This window comes from Micropterus dolomieu, linkage group LG06 (genome assembly GCF_021292245.1).
Source record: "Micropterus dolomieu isolate WLL.071019.BEF.003 ecotype Adirondacks linkage group LG06, ASM2129224v1, whole genome shotgun sequence".
NCBI lineage: Eukaryota > Metazoa > Chordata > Actinopteri > Centrarchiformes > Centrarchidae > Micropterus > Micropterus dolomieu.
The window spans coordinates 8,129,175-8,149,875 of NC_060155.1; the positions used below are offsets into that span (position 1 = coordinate 8,129,175).

Below are 20,701 nucleotides of genomic sequence, written 5' to 3' on the forward strand. Positions count from 1 at the left end.
CAGCAGCTTACAGGGGGGAGGTCTACACTTATGTCATGATGATGGATTTGACCATAGCCAAAGGTGTCAATGGTCTCTAAGAGAGTAAAGTGGGTTATTAATAGTTCACACTGAACAAACACACCGTATGAAACATCAGGACTCCCCTCCAAAACAAACTTTTCTTTTACTTTAATTTTTTCTTCATTTAATGGTCACATTTCAGCGTCACAAGTTGTAGAATAAAATTGTCTTGTAGCCAGCCTCTAGCGCCCATTTAGATGAACTGTATTGATGCTTTTCAACGCTGGCTTTGGCATTCAGCCAGCAACAATCAAACATGTTTAAACAAGGGAGAGAGTTTTTCCTTATCCAAATCGAGGGTCTATGGGTAGAGGGTGAGGCTAATTGCGATTTATGATATTGGACTACATAAATAGACTTGACATGATTGTTCATGACCGGAATCTAGACCGATCTGAAAGTGAACTTGCAGTTTGACCTGCTTAACAACGGTAGTCTGAAATACAGTGTGCTTGTTCACAACTTATTATCAACCCTCGAAGTCACACAAAAGAAAAATATATTTGTGCTTATATTTTTTCTACCTAGCTCTATTAAATCCTACATTTAATTACATCCCCATCTTTGTTGGTGAGTTCATCCTAATGTGTGACATTCAAGAACATCAACATAATATGTGTTAAATTATGTGTTGATAATGTGCTGTTTGAAATTGACAGCAGGACTCTAGCTCTTATGGAGGGTCAACTTAGTTATTAATAAAGTGTGGGAGAGTTTATGAATAAAGTGGCAAAAATCACTTCTGTCAGTTTTTGTAAATAAATATAAAACTTACGCCTTTAGTTAGTTTCAGAAAAGTTTCTGTTCATTTGGAGTGAAGTATAGCCTGGCCGATAAATTGGCAGGGTGATATTATTACAGATATAATAGTATATAGCATAGTAATAGTATAATATAATATAATCGGCATAGCCTAGATGTTGCCTGATATGTAACAAGAAATTGCAGTACAGGAATGTCAAAGATATGTTTGAGATCATCTAGAAACAGTGTTAGTGTATATAGCTTATCCACTAGATTGACTGACAACTTTATTTTTTAACTGTAGAGTATCCCACTCAGTGCATAACTTGGTCACACGTCTTTAATGAACCAAATTTAAGGGATCTTTATCAAATGTTTACTTACATATTCATATAAAAAAAAAATACTGCCCAACATTTTAATCAATTTTTTAAAAATATTGATATTGGCTGATATCAGTCAGAAATGTAGCATTTTAAAAAACATTCCTGTGAGAATAGAATATGTCCCAAAATCCCTCATGAAATTTAGCAATTCTGCCAGGAGTGGCACTACTACAAGATAGGAAATAAGCAAGGATATCTTAACTTTTGAAAATGATATATTTTGAAATTTATTTTTATTGTATGGGTTGTATTTAAGGACCTCCCTTAAAACTACTCATTGGTATCAAGCGAGGCCCAGTCCAATATAGGATAGTTACCAAGTGTTGCCAACATGTGATTTTAAGTGTAGGAAGCCATTTAAAGTGAAAGGAGAAAACTAATATGTCAATTTTTGTGTACAAAATAGCCCCATGGTGTGTATTTAAGTCTCAAATATAGACCAAGTAAGTTACATTTAACTAGGCAAGGGTCAAGTCAGGGCTCGACTCGTTTTATAACATGTTTTTACTCCCAAGTATTTCAGGGTACAGGCAGTGTAACTAGTTTACGATCCTATAATCACATCAGTTGCTGAGCCACGAGGGCGCGCAACAGGGTTGTGCGCTCGCGCGTTCAAGTATTTGTAGCCACATGCTCGTTCGCAGAGCTCAGTCAGCATTTGACTCAGTAGTGGCAGGGGATCTAGGATTTCCACTTGTCAGTTTTTCCCCGATACCGAAATCAAGTGCATCCCCACAGCTAAAATGTCAAAGTTGGATCAGATCCTTGTTCTTGACCCTGCATACGACCTCAAGTTTAAAGGTAGGTAAATCTTTGATCAGTTTCTTGACGCGTGAAATATCCAGCGAGTAGTGGTGGAGAATTACCTGACTGAAAAGATTTCACACTCTCTCAAGCGAATTTCGTCGCTAGCAAGCTAGCTAGCGTTCACCGCCATTTTAAGTTAGCCGTGGACAAGACGGGCCGCTGTATCCTCGCACTGTAGTGACGTGGATAGCCGGCGTGGCGTGCATCTTGACCGCCTGCCATTCGCGACCAGCTATCTGACAACACCTAACAAAGAGGGGATGTGGGGCGACTGCCAGGGGTTGTAAAACGGAATTAAAGTACGCAACATGTTTGCCCGTGCCCTGACTTGATCAGCAACATAAGCTAGCTATTAACGTTATGCTGTTGCTAGTAGTGTTTCCTTGGGGCTCAGCCTATTCCCTGAAATTCTTAACTGTTACCGCTCACAACCTGGACGTAATATGAAAGGAAATTTACTTTATTTACTGACAAACGTAACGTTAACGTCCAACCTGACACACCTCTGGCAGACACTATGCCATGTCAAGCTGTAAAGTGAATGACAGTTGGGATGACAAACTTAGCTAACGTTAACTACCTGTAACGCTAACAATCAACACACAGTCTTCAGCAACATTTGGCTTATTTCGTTTCTCCCAAGGCCATTAACCAGTTAGCTAACTTCCATATGAAGTAAAATATTCTAACGTTACATAATTGTTTTCACAACTAATTCATAGGAAACCAAAGTAATCCACACATTAGGTCACCACTGATTGCTTGCCTGGCAGTGATAACGTTCACTGATGTGTCAGTTAACCATTGGCTAATGATAGCTAGGCTATGTTGCTAATGAAAAAGTTGATATGGAGCTACATTGTTAGCTACTGTCCAACAATAGACTGTCTTGTTTTTACATTTTGCAGACATACCAACCTTATCTTGTCGCTTCACTCTTAGATGTAGTTTTTAGTTTGTAACATCTATATGATTTTACAGTGACCCTGTATTGTGCTGATGTACGTACAAGTTTCAGTCTAGCTAGTCTGCCAAGGCCATGGTATTGTAAAACAAATTCCAGAAGTTGAACTGTGTAACGTGACCATTATTCATTTTGGCCCAGAATTCTTCTCTGCATTTTTTTTGTATTTGTCCGCGGTACATGTCTCTGTGTCTTTTGCAAGTATTATTGTCAGTGAAACGATGTTTTATTGTTGCTGAATGTAACGTTACCATTGTCAAAGAACCAAGCATTGTTGAGCCTATTGTCTTGATCCTAAGAGGCTAGTTGTTGGTTAGAAGCAGGTTTGAGTGGACACTAATTGTTGCCTGGACTTGACAGGTTTGTTAGAAAGGGCACCAGTCCAAATACCAGACCCAGCTTTGGGTGAGGTATAAATACTGAGATGTTTTAGTGATGAGTTGTTGTATGTGAAACTGATTTGTCACATCTTATATGCCATTACATAGTAGATTCTACACTTGATGGTACCACAGGCTGACAAGCAAGAAGGCTTCACATTGACCCCAACCCCCTAATCATTCTCTGAGCTTTATTAAACTCTTGAAATTTTTCAAATCAGGAAGTGTTTTATTTTTTCTGCTACTGTTAAGTCTGTGACTGCATCATTGGGTGCAGGATCTGTGGTGAATAGAGCTTTTTGCATAGCATAGTTTAAAAATAGCTAGGTATAATGTTAGCTGACTTTTATCCTGAGCAATAAGCAACTGATCCAACTTTGGTTTAACTAGTTTGTGCAACAGGTCAATGGTCATCATCTTCAGTCAAACAATTAAAATAGTGACAGTTGATGTCTGTGGGTGTTTTTTTTTTTTTTTGTTTTTTTTTTTTTTTTTTGATATATAGAAATATTTTAAATAGGGGGTCAAGCGTTAAATGAAATACTTAAATGAGTGTTTGTCCTTAAACCGAACCCTTAAATTGATATTGATATTTAGTCTGATGGCAGAGACATGCGCCATCATAATTTGGTCATGGACCTGGTCTACTCTAATTTGGCTTATTGTGTTTACTGATCAGTCACACGGTTTAAATTTTCTCCTATCAGATTAAACCCTTTTTGTATACTGGAATGGATGTCTGACCAAATTGCAACTTTATTACAAAGAGGATGTTGATATTTATTATCATTAATTGGTACTCATTAATCAAAAACCGATTCTGTTCTACTGCTCCAAGAACGAAATGTGTAATCTAAAGTGTGAGAAATGAATGTAAATCAATTTGATGTAAATCATCAAATGCAAAACAGTTGCCAATATATCTGGTATTTCTGCTTAGTAGGAGGATAACTAGCAAGCAGACTTAAAGATGCACCAGCGTACAATTTGAATAGTCCGGATTTCGAAGATCTTGTGTATGTACGTTTGGCCCAGACCTACTATTTACCCCCGGTATGAACCGGCATGAAATGTTAGAATGATCAAATTGCTTAATTGAAATAGAAAGGATCACTGATTTGAAAGTTTTAGGAGGAACACAGAGGAAAGTGAAACGGTTTCTATTCGGTCTTTGAGAAGCAATATGAGGAGAAGGAAGATGACCACAGCTCCTTTTACTGTCACAGAGGCCAAGCTAAATTTGTCTGCATGTATCTGAGAGCAGGTCTGTTTTAGAGCCTCTGCTGGGATTCCTCCAGCAAGCTAGAGGGGGCAGCCCTCTTTCCTTGGCTGGTATTTTTAGAATAGGACTGGCCTGGGGGACCCTAACTCAGCATAGATGCAACGAGATGAGAGAGACGCTAACGCTGTTTGAGCAAAGGTGGCATCTCAGAGTTAGGCAATGTGGGTGTATATCTGATGCGCACAACTGTTTTCCAGTGTTTTATCTGCCTTGGTTTTAGTGATATAAAACACACTGTGTAGAAATGCATCTAATCCACCTTAAATTCCTTTTTGCTGAAGCAATTACTTGCTTGTCTTAGGTCTGCATGTTTATATTGAGTCTGTGTGACAGAAGAGGGTTTGATAAATAAGTTGAGTCTGGGTTTTTACCTCCTTAGTCTTTCTCATTTAAAGAGCAGGTGTTGCCCTTGATAATTTTGCATGTATGGTGCATTAGCCAAAAGCATTTGTTTTGTGTTAGTGCCAACAGCAGGTACAGGACATCAGAAAGGCTTCAGCCAAGTCCAACATCAGGTTGGACAATAGGGCTGTGACTAATGACTATTTTCACTGTTAAGTGTTTCCCAAAGCCCAAGATGATTTCTTGTTTTATCCATAACCCAGAGACACTCAGTTTACTTCAGAGGAATAAAGAAACCAGAAAATATTCACATTTAATTACTTAAATGGATTAATCTTTTCTCAAAATAGTTAGGCGCTCAGTTTAATAGTTGACAATGAATCGATTGCTTCAAAAACGTTTATACAGGAAAACTACGATGTTGGAGGCAGAGATTGTTCACAGACCTATCAGATGTTGCAGGCACAGTGCCAAGGACAAGGTTTTTCAGGTTTGTAGGAATGCCTTTGTGACACACCTCTGTTGAAAACACCCCAGCCATCACCATAACTCCACATGTTAGCTTTAGCTGGGTGGAGCCACTCCAATCTGGTCATGCATTGCTTCTTATCTCTCCAAGTACTGGGTGTGAAGGAGGGCTGAATGCATGCTTTGTGAACTGCAGAGCTACAAACCACGCTGTAAAAAGTATGGAAAGTAGAAGGAATATTTGAATGTTTAGTTCTTGGGTGTTTTCCATGTTTTTCTGTATGAGAACAATGCAAAGCAGTACTATAGGCAAATCACCATCATACTGTGAGTCAGTTGATCATAAAGGAAATTGAACGTATTATGTGTTAAGATAACTAGTCATGTAGGTCATGGCACAAGAGACACCTGTTGATTATTTACTAAGTTTATTTTAAAATGTTGTCATACTATTGGTTTAGGTGACAAATTGAATAAAAGGCATTTTAAACTTTTGAACCTCACACTTATCAGGTAAAACATTTGATACCTTTACCTGACTTATTATTTGGGTGGCGATGGCGCAGTGGATAAGACTATGCCTTTGGTGTGAGAGACCTGGGTTCAATCCCCCACTGTGACCTATCCACCGGTGTGTTCCTGAACAAGACACTTGGACAACGTGCGACCTTTGACGTGTATAGTAAGTTGCTTTGGATAAAAGCGTCAGCTAAATGAATAAATGTAATTTGGCATTCCTAAGAACGAATTAGAATACATATAAGGGATGTCAAAGATAAAACAGCCAGAGTATAACCTCATATCTCAGTCCAAAATAAAACTGTATTAAGCCCAACCAGTCAATTTTGATCCACGGCCTGACAACTTGCTCTGTTTGTTTGTTGTCCATGTAGGGCTCTGTAAAGTCCGTTTCAGATTCCATTTTATTTTTCTTGAGTTCTGTGTTTTGCATTTAAATTTCTCTGAATTCTGTGTTTTACTGTTTATGCACATTTTGTCATCAGAAAGAGCTTGTAATCATGGTGGATGAATAAAATTTCAGTTCAATAAGAAAATATAAAACATTTAATAAATATCAACGCTGACTGCCACATTGATTTTTTTTGAATTTGTTTTTATTTTTAACAATTAAAAATGAGTAAAAATCATATTTTATTGTACAGCTGCATGCAGCATATATATTGGCTCAACACCTCTGCTTTCTCGCTCCCTCTCTGTCACAAACATATTGAAAGGGGACCTGTCCACGCACCTGTCCCAACACAATGCCGTCTAAAGTTATTAGCAAGCATGGAAGGGGCCTGGCTAATAAGGAGAGCTTTGTTAGCATTAGAATACAGCTGGGTTGTAGAGGTTAGCATGCTGTACATAACTGTTCGTCAATAACGACTGCACGCTCCATGTATTGTTGTAATACATGTGTTGTGAGTTGTCCCCTATTAAATAGGTTGTTACTTGACAACTGTTTCTTCCCCTGGATCGCCAGCTTAGAATGCAACGGGGGAAAATCCCAATACTTTGAAATTTTTATATGCATGAGATGATCTACCCTTACAGACATGGAAACAAAGTTTGTATTAGTGCGCTCCCTTGGCGGTCAAGGTCCAAACATTTCTAGTTTTTCATCAAGAGGTTGCCTTCAAACACACTACATTTGGTAAATACCCCTGGTAAAATTACAATAGAAAATAGTGTATCAAGTAAAAATCAGTAGACCTCACCCAGAACACCCATGCTATAATGTCAGCTAACATGCATCATGGGACATATGTTTATCCAGACTCCCAGGCTAATTGTGCTGATCGAGTTTTGGGTATCTGTGACTTGGCTTCAATTTGTGTTTTCGACGTGACATGGCTCATCAAAGCTGGATGGTGCTGTCTGTGGTTAACGACCTAATTTGAACCAATCTGTCACAAGATGGAGGACTATCTATTGATCTCCTGATATAAGACCTGAGTAGTGCAAGACCTTAATTTCCAATATGAACATGTGACATCTATATGAAATTAGCCATCTGGGGGGAACGTAATTTGTTCAGGTGGTTTTGGACATTTGAATGTCTCTAACACTGGTACTAATACCCCTGCAAGTGTGTGTGTGTGTGTGTGTGTGTATATATATATGTATGTATATGTATATGTATATATATATGTATATGTATATGTATATATATATGTATATATGTATATGTATATATATATGTATATATATATATGTATATATAGTTGACAAATTATTTCAAGATGAAGTTTTAATATTGCAAAAGGCCACAGTTTTAAAGGACAAGCATCTCCTTAAACAAGGTGCTCTTAAACCATGCACAGCATGTCTTACAAATGAGTTGGAAGTAGCGGAAAAGCATTAGTAATTCTCCAACCAAGCAAATTACAAGCATTAGCATACTTGTAAATTTTAAGTCATATGTGATATGTATAAAGTAAATCTGCTAGTGTATCAGTGTTGTCCAGCCTACTGTTTTTTCTTCTATCCCCTGTTTTTAGAATATTTACAGTAAAACTATCCTGAAAATGTCTTTGTTTCATGCAGCAGCAAATAATTTTGAATTTCTCCTTCAGCTTTGCTTTGGTGCAACTAGCGCAGGGTGTGCCGCCAGAACAATGTTATTTCAGTGGTTAATCATAGTAAAAACACAAAAGCAGAGGACTGCACTGCTTTGTATATTTTCTTTTAGAGAAATATGGCTGTCCAGAATATTTTAGTCACTTGCAGTTATGACTGTGTACCCCACAGGAGAAGGGTGTACTCATAAATACGGAAGTAATAATGCACGTGTTTGTCCATCAGGTCCTTTCACAGATGTAGTTACCACCAACCTCAAACTGAAGAACCCTTCTGACAGAAGAGTGTGTTTCAAAGTGAAGACAACTGCGCCGCGCAGGTACTGTGTACGGCCAAACAGTGGCGCGATCGATCCCGGAGCAACTGTCATTATCTCTGGTAAGTTTTTATTATTTTTTTCCCCCTAAGTTCAGTGAATAGGCCCACAAAATGTTGTCACTAATTCAGAGAGACAGTGGGAAATCTGTGAGGGCTAGCACGAGTCGGGTCATAGGTCAACAAGGCCACATGCTTATTTGAAGCTGTGATTTGTGGAAGCAGTTTCCAGATGTGGCCCATGTGGTGTAGTGTACATTTTGGATGTGGACAGAAACTGACCAATATGCCACTTGTAGAGTAGGGCTGTACCGCTACACCATCACTGGACACTTGTTTGGGCAAATTTAGTAATTTACAAACAACTTTCCTTTTCTCGTTTAAAATTGCACAATATATTCACTTGGTCAGTTAAATACTGCAAGGTGGTACTGGAATATAGTATTTTAGCAGTAACATATATACATTTCCGTCACCTAATGGTGCTTTCAGACCAAAAGCGAAGTGAGTGTTTGGGGCGGTGAGTTTGCAAACAAAATCAATGCAAAGACGTGTAGAACTGCGATTTCCTGTCGGGCGACGCGAAGGAATTTGCGTGAGTTGAATATTTTCAACTGAAGCGAAAAGCTGAGTCACGATAGCCTATAAGTGTTGAGATTGTCTGTACGTCACCGAGGCTTCAGAGCGATGTGTGGAGAGGGCCGGGCAGAGCGGGGGATTGAAAATCTGCTGGCTGGCTGAGAGCTGCTAAACTTGGGAGAGGAGCAGGGAGCAGCGCTGCGACCATTGGACAAATAAACACCTGTAGTCGGTCGGATTCTGCTCTCACAACTACGCTGTTTACTCGCGGGAGGAGCTCGGAGTTAACTGCTTTTATTAAATTAGCTTTTTACTTTGACTTTGATTTGTCTTCACTGGAGCTTCTCAGCAGCTAGCTTCCGTGCACATCCGGTTCCAGTGTTGTTGTTAGCGTCGTTAGCTCTGTCGGACTATGACTTCATATTTATATAAAAACTGGACATTACTTGGAGAAAAGAAAACGAGGAGGTTGAACTACCTGGTGAGTTCAGAAAACATGTGTCTGTAACTTTATTCCAGCTATCATTGTACTTTACTGTGACCAAGTTAGCATAGCGTAGCCCTGATTGATCCAAACTCCATTCAGAAAACAAACATTTTAGAAGTTGTTGTCCTGCTGTCTTGCTGACAGACCTGACAAAGAATCATGTTGTAGTTATTTCTGCATAAGTTTGATCCGTTTATTGCTATTTATTCACAGCAAAGTGTTTACTTTGGGTTCATACAGTTGTTGTAATGGCGAGTTGTGTTTATTCATCTTATCGCGTTTAAAATTGCCTTCTCGCGTTGTGTGTGTGTGAACACTTTCAGCGAATGTACTCACGCGAGGAAAGCGTCAGGAGAAAATTTGCGGTTGGTCTGAATGCCGCATTAGGCTGAGGAAATATTCACTGCATAATGCATCTTGCAAAGAGACAAGTCTCATTTCCAAAAAGCAGATGCTGAAGAGGAAGATATATTAAAGTCCTAAAATAGACTTGACAGGATTTCTGTAAATGTGTCTCTGCGTAACAAAACAAATAAGACACTTACCTGGCTACCTTCCTTATTTTATTTTATTTTTTTTTAAAAACACAGCAGTAATCCATGATGCATAACAATGCAGTGATGGCAGTAAGGTGAGCAAGGTGGAGCCCAGGTAAACACTATTGTCTGATTAGGTTACTTAAATCCAAACCTCATTGTGTTGATTCAGCTGATTGGCTGTTGCTGGGCCCTAACAAGAACTGCTTAAACCAGTTTTTATTGCAGTAGTCACACAAACACTGGTTTCAGATTAAATACCCCTACATGTGGACCATAGCATGAAAACAGGAATAATTATGGAACAGCTCTGGGAGGGGGAAGAAAATGGTGAAAACATTTTAATTGGAGCTGCTAGCAAAATGTAGGTTGCTATTCTGCTTTTTAGGGTCAAACTAGACTCAATATGGCTGCTGTAACTCAGCTTCTTCATGGTGGGATCTTATTAAGGACAATTACTTTTGTTAAATTGTCTTTGGCAATGTTTTAGGTGTTTTTAATTTAAAATTGTCTTAAAATGGTGACTAAACATGTCAGGTTTCCTCCAACGACTGTACCCAGGTTGACTTTATGTAAGTTGCAATGTACTTCAATGGTAACATTCACATTGGGGTGAAAAAGTTAAAAATATCCAAAGAAAGCTTTAAAACCACTCCTGCTGCATCCTCCACCTCTCCTCTCCAGAATAAGGCCAAATACACTGCCTTGTTTCTTGCTTGATATTATTGTAGTGATTAAGCAGCTGCTTTGAAAACATATTACCACTGTACATTATAAGTGACACACCCATCAAGGCTACACAGGAGAGACAATTTGATGCTAATGACATTTTGGATGTTGTATCACTTTAAGTGGACAATGACATTTGGGTTTTATATTCACTGAATTAAATTTAGAAAATAAACAACATCCTCTTGAAATTGGATAGGTGATGCTAGAATTAACCAGTGATCGGACATCAGCCTTTGGCCTTCAGTGTGGATCAAATGTACTGACTTGAAATTGCCTCATTGCATAAAGAACATATTAAATGTAGGTAGATAACATTTGAGTGTCGATGGTACAGTGGAAAAGACACATGTTTCCACCAGTGTGTCCCTGATCAAAATACATAACCAGCGGTGTGTGACAGTTGTAAATCGCTTTGGATAAAAGCGTCTGCTAAATGAGGAATTAAATTACAGTTAAATAAAATAAACATGCGTAGTGTGTTGTCATAGGGGATAGATGCCTGGGGTCTGAATATTTAGGTAATCATTTTTCTGTGTAGAGATGTCTTTGGTCAAATGTTTTAACATTGTTCATCTTTCGTTTACAGTTATGCTACAGCCCTTCGACTATGACCCCAATGAGAAAAGTAAACACAAATTCATGGTGCAAACGATTTTTGCTCCCCCGAATGTTTCCGACATGGATTCATTGGTGAGTGATTGATTTATTTATTTGATGATTATTTTTTTTTAACTTTATAGCAAAGATGTTGTTTAAAATTGTACCTACTTTTCACTTCATAACAGTTTAGTTGTTGAGTCCCTAGCAATTTTAATGTTTGGAAATCCATACGCCATCAGAAATCGGAGGCATTGAAGTTGATGCTCAGCGTGTGTTTGCTTCCATACCTGTTACACTGTATTAAACAAACAGATGCCCTTTCTTGTGGAAGAAACCAGTTTACATGGGATTATCTCTGTGTGCTTCACAGTATTTGGTATGTTACTCAGCTCGCCCCCACAAAAATAAACAACCCAAACCAGTTGCAGCTTTAACACTTGTCTAAACAAAAGGCTCAGTGGTTTTTAATGGGAAGGATTTTTATCAGATTATTTAAGAGCAGATAAGTCACCTGATTTCCCCCTGGATTTTAAAGTCCCCATGTAACCACAATGTTTTGTGTGCTTCTGGATTAGTCACAGTTTACAGTAAACTCTTGTGGACAGCTCAGAATATGCTTCATGTTACAAAGTGCACAAAAAAATGGGGGAGAAAACAAATAAGGTCCTGACTACATCCTGACGGGCGTACTACGAAGGCAGATTAATTGGTCAGCGGGGTGGGGGGGGGTGTGTGTGTGTAATATTACTGTAGAATTAAAGAGTCCTATCCATACATCATAACTCCTCAGAATCAAATTGCATCCACTCTTACATGGCTAAATATTCTGGCTAATAAACCTGCTCTTACTGATTTTTTTTTTTTTTTTTTTTAATAATCAGTAGTCCCCTGTTAATTTCTGGTTACTTTTCTTGGATATGGCTATGACGAAATGTCAAATAAATTGAGATTCATTCTCCTGTTGTCCACCAGAGGACAGCAAAGGCTAAGTCAATCAGTGAAACATGCACATAACCAGTAGTCCTGTTCATGAACTAGCTTGTCTTGAATGAGAAACAAAACCCAGGAAATGTAGAGGAACAAAGGTCTGACTGGTTCTGATAACTAACCTGGAATCTAATAAAGTTAATTGTTTTATTAGATAAGTAGTTCCAAGGCACGACTCAACCCTTTTGCATTTCAGTGTGATACCTGTCACTTGTTTCTTTTACTAATCCATAAAGCAATCCTGTGCTTTATGAGCACTTTTAATTACAAGCGTCCTTTGTCACTGATAGTATAAAATTATTTTAAAAAGTTTAAAAAAAGACCCTAAAACAAACAAGAAAATGCACACTTATGACCGTTTGTGGCTATTTTGTGTTAGACAATGAGACAGAATGAAGCTGTGCATGTTTTATGTTAATGTAACGTCCATAGATTGAAGGCTGCATGGCCTGTTAATAATAGTGTGTGGATAAGTTCCAGCTGCTAGCAGTTTGACTTGATGGATAACATGCATTTTTCATTTCCACCAGTGGAGAGATGCAAAACCCGATGATCTCATGGATTCCAAGCTGAGATGTGTCTTCGAGCTGCCTTCTGAAAACGATAAAGTGGTAAGAGGCGCTGCTGCACAAAACTTCTTATTTCCACATAATTTAAATCATAACCATTTATTTATTTTTTTCTCTCGCTGATAAACTTATGTTGAATGTTCAACTTTGAAAATGTCCATCATACCAAAGCTTTCCATAAAAGCAAAAATGTAGGAAAAATCCACCACTGTAATGTCAAATAGTCAGAAAGCGAGTTCTAGTGGAAAAACTGGCCAAGGCACCCTGTTCCAGGTGCAAAAATATATATTTTCTTCTCCCCTGTAATTTGCATTACTTACTCTCCACACTCTATAAATGATCAGCTGTTTTCTTCCAAAGCCTCACCAAAATTACTTAATTGTGTCATACTATGTCATATCAGTTTTTGCCAGGGAAAAAATGTAACAGCCAAAAATATGAGAGGTGGCTCGAATTTTAATTCCAATGTTTCATGTGACCACACAAAGCTGCTCAAGTAACTGTTGAAATTTACAAGCAATATTGACATTCTTTGACGAAATCAAAATTAACACTGCATAGTATGTAAATGATTGTGTAAATTCTTTGCATGCATCGAATTGTTGTGGAGCACAAAAACCGCAGCCTTCTGCACGGCATTTTGCATTTTAGCAGCTAACATCACCTGCCGCCTACATCAAGCCCGAGCGCAGCTGCTGAGAAACCCTTTCAAAGACAGAAGCACTTTCAAAAGATGAACAGTTTGAATGATGTGGGTGTTTACTGCTCCACCCACTTGTTTCCAGTCGGGTATCAATCAGTGTAGTGTGCTAACATTTTAAAATGGCTAAGACTAGTTTAGACTTGAGACCTCAACATGGCTCTCAGTATGACTCTAGTGGTGGTGTATTGGACTGCATTACATTAAATGTAATGTTTTGTCAATCCCCGTAGTCCTACCCGAGACACACCAACTTCACTAGAGTTGTCAACAAAAAACGAAACATTATAAGCTGAACAAAGATAGGGTTTGTTACAGGGTTAGGTATTGTAGGCTGTTGTAATGGATTGCATTAGTTTATACTCAGTAGACTGGTGACCGTGAACACTGGGAGTGTGTATTAATGGGCTCTCAGTGTAATCAGGATTTAGATAAGCAGTGCTGCAGGACAGCTCAGCAGGCCCTCACAGTTCAGGTGAAAATGCCTCCAAGGCCAGCCAGATTTAGCTTACACTAAGCAGTGTGGACTGCTGAGTCGGTACGATATCTGCTCTCTGCTTTGGCACGTGTAACATGTGTATATAATGTGCAACATGTATATAATATGCAACACATAAAGTAGCTAACATTATAAATAGAGATGTATTATAAGGTGTAATGTAGTAATGTGGAAATGGTGGTGTGTAAGAAGAGTTGGGTATCAAACCCTGATCCATTTTTAGCAGCAACATTGTGTGTGTGTCTCAAAGTATTAAAAAAAACTGCAGTAATTATTACTAGCTTTTATTACTAGACAAAATTCATTGTGGGGGATGTTTTAAATATGCACATATTATTAAAATCTATGAACAAAGGTTCCCACGTGATAACCCCAGTTACAGGAGCAAACCCACTGTTCTGTAAGCTTAATGATGAATGGGATATCTTGACATTTGCTGTGGCACTTGTTTAGTGTCAGATGGTTCAAAGATGACCTGGGTCTTGACAGACTTCTGTAATGCTTGCCCTTGGCTTGTGGCACAGGGGATAAGAACATCATATCCTGTCTGTGTACTGATTATCAACCTCCATCTACAACACAGTAGTTGTATTCCCATTACAAAGCCCTTCATTTCCCCATGCCGTCATGTTGTCTGTCCCACCAAACAAAGCCACATCAAACATGACTTCTGGAGGGACGCATTTCCTCCCTGGTCTCTTTGATCTGGCACTGCGAGCTTCTGGACCTCGGACAAGGCTGCCTTTCTTTGGCACAGTCTGCCGTCTCGAGGCTAACCTCCCTACTTAGCTCAGGGCATGCTGGATTTCACTTCAGTGGTTCTCTTTCCCTCTGCTTGTCGGGCAGAATGACGTGGAGGCGACCAAAGCAGCCCCGGTGATGAACTCTGCGAAGGCCGACCCGTCAGCAGCCACGGCGCCCCTCTCTGGCTCACTGGAAGATACAGAGATGAAGAAAGTGCTGGAGAAGTGCAAGAGGCTGCAAACTGAGATGAACAAGCTGGTTGAGGAGAACCGACAATTAAAGGTTAGACGTGTTGATAAGTAACACTCATGACCTGATTTACTTTATGGTTTCATTGTGCTTTTCATTCTAATGCTTTTACTATTGGATAAATCCAAGTTTTAAAGCAAAATGAAACTCAAAGAGAAAATAAGTGACTTGGAGTGGATGTTAAGTCTATAGAGGTTGAGTTTGGTGACCTTTAAACAAGTTGGCCAGATTTTATTTGTATGTTTTACCGCGTTTATACCTCAGATCTAATCACAATGCAAGCTTTATAAGAGATACAGATGTAGCATGTAATTACTGTGTGTAAATGCCCTCATTTAACACGTTGCGTGACAGTGAATCTCCTTTCCTCAAGATTCCTCCAGAATGTCTTCTCATCTCTAGCTCTTTCAAAGCATCTGTATTTGAGGAATTCGGAATGAGGACAGTATTTAAATTATGTCAAAATGTGTAAAAATATATACATATATTGTGGTTTTGTAAAAGCACTCAAACTGAGTGCCCGCTGTGTTACATAATGAAAGCTTCAGACGCAATAAAATGATTTGACGCCTGCATTCAAGGCACCTGCAGTTCAACAGTTGAAGAGTAATGCTCACAGAAAAATGTTTGTCTTGTTGGTGGTAAGTTGGCTAACTCTGTCACTAACAGTTAACGTTTGCTAGGTATTTCATTAACGCTCCCTTGCAGGTGAAAAAATGAGTTATTGTTGGATTCATTCATTTTATTTTTTTTTACATTTATGGCAGCTTCATGAATATTCTTTTTGATAGTAATGCCTACTCACATCCACCAGACATACAAAGAGAACAGAGCTGCGCTGGAGGCATCCCATCTAATCAGGCTCAACATGGCCAAGGCAACGAAGCCTCACTTTATTGGAGAAGAGCCCATTAAACCATGCTTATATGGTCTGGCTGAAAAATTGACACAGTTGCCAAAAGATTACAACATGTGTCAGAAGACATTTAAAAAATCAGTTGTAGGAAAAATGTTGGAATTCCAAACATTTACACTGCAATTAGATTAAACAGAAGATGTAGCTGGAATTCTTCAGTTAATGCCAGATACATATGTGATGGTGAAATCAATGAGGAATGTCTTCTCTTTGATCAGCTGCAAGCATCCACCAAGAGAGGACATTTTCAGGATGTTAGACACTCAGTTCAAAGATTTAAACTTCTTCTACTTGATTGGATGAATTGTGTTGGAATCTGTACAGAGCGGTGCCCAATGTGAGGGCTGGCCAGCAAAGTACTTCAGAGAACCTTAGGTGAGGATTTTGACTCTAGAGACCCGTGCAGTACTGATCTGCTGACTTCCTCTGTTGCAGGATGATGGCATTAGAATGAGAAAGACACCCCGCTCAGACCACATGACATCAAACTCAACTAGTCTCCTCGGCCGAGAAGCAAGCACCGCCTCCCTGCCCTCCCTCCTTGTCGTCATAGCGGCCATCTTCATCGGATTCTTCCTAGGGAAGTTCATCTTGTAGACTGGGAGATGCATGCCGGCCGTATCCCCCCTGCCCCGGCTCCGGAATGAAACAGGCCTGGAAAAACCGAGAAGTCTTTCTGTTGACTTTGCCATATCATTGGTAGTGTGGCCTACAGTGAACACATCTGTACAGCATCATTCGAAGGCGTCGCCTTTTTACAATCTCACACCGTTAGTACACAGAGAGTTGAGAAAAGAAAGGCGACAAAAAAGTGATTGCTCCCTTTTTTGTTTTCTGTTTTTTGAGGGCTACAGGTAATGTGCCGGGACAATGAAAGTTGTATACTATGAGTCAACATGGAAGTTGCACCTAGAGTGAACCATGGGCAAGAGGCAGTCAAAACATTAGATCTTTTTTTTCTCTCTCTCTGTTGTTTTTATTAGGAATTGAATGGAATGTTAGGTGTCTTGTAAATGTTGTTTTAAATCCTTTTAAACAAAAAAGGAAATAACTTCCATCAAAAAGACCTTGCTACCTGTTGCTGGATTGCCTCTGAAGTAATTTGTTCAGTTTGTAATTTCTACTACTTGTCTTGGAACGTTCAGGTCCAGCTGCAGATATAGGTGCCTCCTCCCTGTACATTTCTGTCCTTTCCTTTTCCTCACAACACCAATGCAGACTTTATTATTATTATTATTATTATATATACAAATGATATATTCATTCTGAGGCAAATATTGACTGAAATAAGGTCTCCATTCTTAAAATCCTGTCCCATGGTATTAAGCATTGAAAAAATAAAAATGAGAGTGTGGTTTCGATGGCGATCTTTTCCTGTCTCTTCCCCCTACATTGATGCACCCTCATTCTGTTTTTTGATGTCATAAAAATGAGTATACTGTGTTTGTGTGCCAAGATTTGTCAGCCAACAGAAATTCAAGATTGGCTGCTTTTTCTTACAAGGACAAAGTACAATAATTACACTTGACAGCTATTATTCAGACCTCAACCTCAGATATCTGCTCATTATGAGCTTGAAATAAAGAAAATTCAGTTATCTTGCATACATAATTTACAGACCGGCACGAGGTGGAAGTTTGGATCTCTCCTGGGTTCTACTACTTTTAAATTGACTTAGGAAGGGAGGATATTCTTATATTTTCATGGTTACATCTTGCACAAAATAGGGGCTGTTGCTCGTTATTTCTGAGGTTCTGCCAAGGCACTTTGGTACCTTTTTTGGTACATTATGGCATTCTGAATGACCAAATCTACAGTTGTCATTTGGCTCCAAACTTCACTTGTTTCAGCATGTTGGTTAAACTACAGAACCTTCTCTACAAGACGCTTATTTTCCCCAAAAGTGAAACCTGTAATCATTTTATTAAAGCGTCAAGTAATATGATTCATACTGACTCGCGGAGAACAGCGTAGCGTGGGAAAAGGCCACTGGTTTTCAAAAAGAGAAATTCTACTTGGCAGCAGAGAGGGGGAAAATAACATGTTACAAACTTTACTGAGACTAAGATGATGGTGTGAGACAAGCTGAACGCTACATGATTGTAAATATGAGGCAACAGAGGAGCTGCAATTGGAGAACCAGTTCTTCATCGGGATTCAAGGGTTGAAATATTGTCAGCGTATCACAGGTATACCAGCATGCCAGCTAAAACTGCTGTGCAGAAATGCCAAAGATAAGTTCGCAGTTGTTTAGAAAGTGTGTGTGTGTGTGTGTGGGGGGGGGGGGGGATACCCATTGTATGTGTTGTGATTAGAGAAGGCGCTTTCATTTACAGGCCTGATTTTGTTTACTCTCAATAACTGGCCAGATTTTCAACATGCCATTCAAACTGTTTAAAGTGTTGCTGCCAATTAAACTTCAGAAAGAGAAAGCAAAATGTCCTAAGAAACTGAATTAGAAGCTACACTCAGAAAACCATAGCCATATTTCGTATGCATCCAGACTCGTTTTAGCATTCTTTATTTCATCAGTTTTGCAATGTGAACACACTACATACCCAAGACCTGCTTAGAATTAATAAGCAGTATAGTTTTGGTTCCCACTGTTTAATTTTGTGATGTCATTTTAAGGTAATTTGCTCACCGCTGCAGTACAGTAGATATATGTGGTAAATTTAAGAGAAATGTCATGTTTTGGTATCACACTTTCAGTAACAGAGATTCGCTTTATGCTTTAAAACATATATTTTTTTTTTACAATTATACAGTTATTTATTCGTTGTGATTTTAAGGAGTTTTTTCAAACGCCCACCTGGTTTTCTGTCGTCTCCAGCACAGCGGTTTATGTAATGGTTCCTGTGCTCATAATCGCATGGTGAAAAATACATAATGCAAGAGACCGATTTCAATTATCTACCAATTGGAGTCTCAACATGGAAAACATCCCCATGTATTCTTTGTGGGATGCAGTGAAACACTATATTGCAAGTAAAAACAAAAAAACAATCAAAACATACTCATACCAAAAGTAAAAGTACTCTTTAAACAGAGTTGCTCATTTCAGAATAATATATATTATGTAATTGGATTACAATTATTGATGTGTTTATTTGTAAGCATCACTTTAATGTTGCAGCTGGCAAAGGTGGAACCAATTATAACAAATTTATATACTACCAGGTTGCAAGTCAAATAAATGTAGTGCAGTAAAAAGTACAATATTTCCCTCTGAAATGTAGTGATGAAGAAGTATTAAGTTACATAATAAAAATAGTCAAGAATAGTACTTCAATAAACATACTTTCCACCACTGGCAGTACGTCAGAGGAAATGTAAGAAGTCACCAAATTAAAGTGTTTGAGAGAAATTGTGTGCACCCAAAAAGTTAATTATAATTCCTCAAAATTAATTGCACTGAACACCTCAGAAAAATGATGACATCTAAGCGTTTTAACAGTATGAGGGAGGAGTTTACCTAGCGTCCGACTGATTATACTTGGCAGCTCTAAATGTAGAACTCCCACCTCGTAAGTCTACTCCCCAAATGCATGAAAAACCAAGGTGTTTTAAATGCTCTACTGGGCACTATAACATCTTATAAAAGGATTAACAGTTCCCTGTTGGATGTTCAGTATGTACAATATATAAATCTGCCATACTGATATAACCTTTCCATATGAACAAAAAATTACATTTAGGTAAATGTTAAAGAGTCAGAAAACCTTTAATCTTATACATGTATCCAGTTACAGACAGTTGATGGAGTCTAATGCAATCTGGGAAAGAGATTCTGCATAATCAATGACAAACTGGCTAAAAGAAATTATTGTCACTTAGATTTTCCATTGCAGAAAGAGTATGCTGTGACAGTTCATAATTTCTCTGTTGTAACCATTTGAAAGTTCTGGTACGGGAGAAGCATGCTGGTAAGTTCCCAAACAGGTCCACGATCCAGAGCGGTGATGGCAGGGACGACATTTTCAGACCGATGACGACATCGCAGGGACCTTCATAAAGATTGTAATGAAGATCAAGTGGAGGACTGAAGGGTGCTGATACTGTGCCATACCTGATGGCCTTAATCCCATGGAAGGTATTTTGAATTTATTACATTCTCAAGCTTCGAAACGACCTTGAGGAGAAAAGAGCACTAATCTTGTTATTATATGTTATTCCACAGGTTCCTTGCGTTCCTTACGACTTTTTGAAAAGGAGCTACACAATCCAGACAGGTAATGTGACATACTATACAGTGCTTAGTAAACAGAATCTATCCTTTGTTACAATTACATAAATGTCCAATTGTTCCATTTAAAAAAAAAAAAAAAGCACCAATCATGAAGAACTCCCTTTTCCAAATTTTTGAAAACAGTGGTCTAAGTTAATCGAATTCAAAGAAGCCTGAAACAATTAACCGGAAAATCTTAAATTCCTGTTCAGACCTTCTGTATTTATTGTTACAACATTTTTTAAAGCTCCAACGCTTATAGCAGAGACGTAGAAAATTACTGTGGAAGAAAAATAAACGACAACTTAGGGGGATTTCCTGCTTGAAAGTGGCAGTAGCTTTGAAGTCGCAGTTTGATTTGATGTCCGCAAGTTAAATCCTTTCTTCATTTCCTGTCAGCCCAACAAAAATGATCAGCCAACAGTAAATTCTTACTCTGACTGCCTAGATAGCTCACTATGAAAATGAATGATATTATCTTTTATCATGGAGTTAAGCTACAACTAGCCCCCCAACCAGACCCAAATGTATGTATGTATTA

General features: G+C 38.6%; 1 protein-coding gene across 1 annotated transcript; it reads left to right on the plus strand.

Moving 5' to 3' along the window:
- The first annotated feature begins 1,815 nt into the window (after window positions 1-1,815).
- vapal (VAMP (vesicle-associated membrane protein)-associated protein A, like) lies at window positions 1,816-17,293 on the plus strand. Its single transcript, XM_046052392.1, has 6 exons — window positions 1,816-1,994; window positions 8,245-8,397; window positions 11,255-11,358; window positions 12,786-12,866; window positions 14,870-15,049; window positions 16,368-17,293. The coding sequence occupies exons 1-6, from the start codon at window positions 1,937-1,939 to the stop codon at window positions 16,527-16,529; spliced, it is 738 nt and encodes a 245-aa protein (XP_045908348.1). The 5' UTR covers window positions 1,816-1,936; the 3' UTR covers window positions 16,530-17,293.
- The last annotated feature ends 3,408 nt before the right edge of the window (window positions 17,294-20,701 follow it).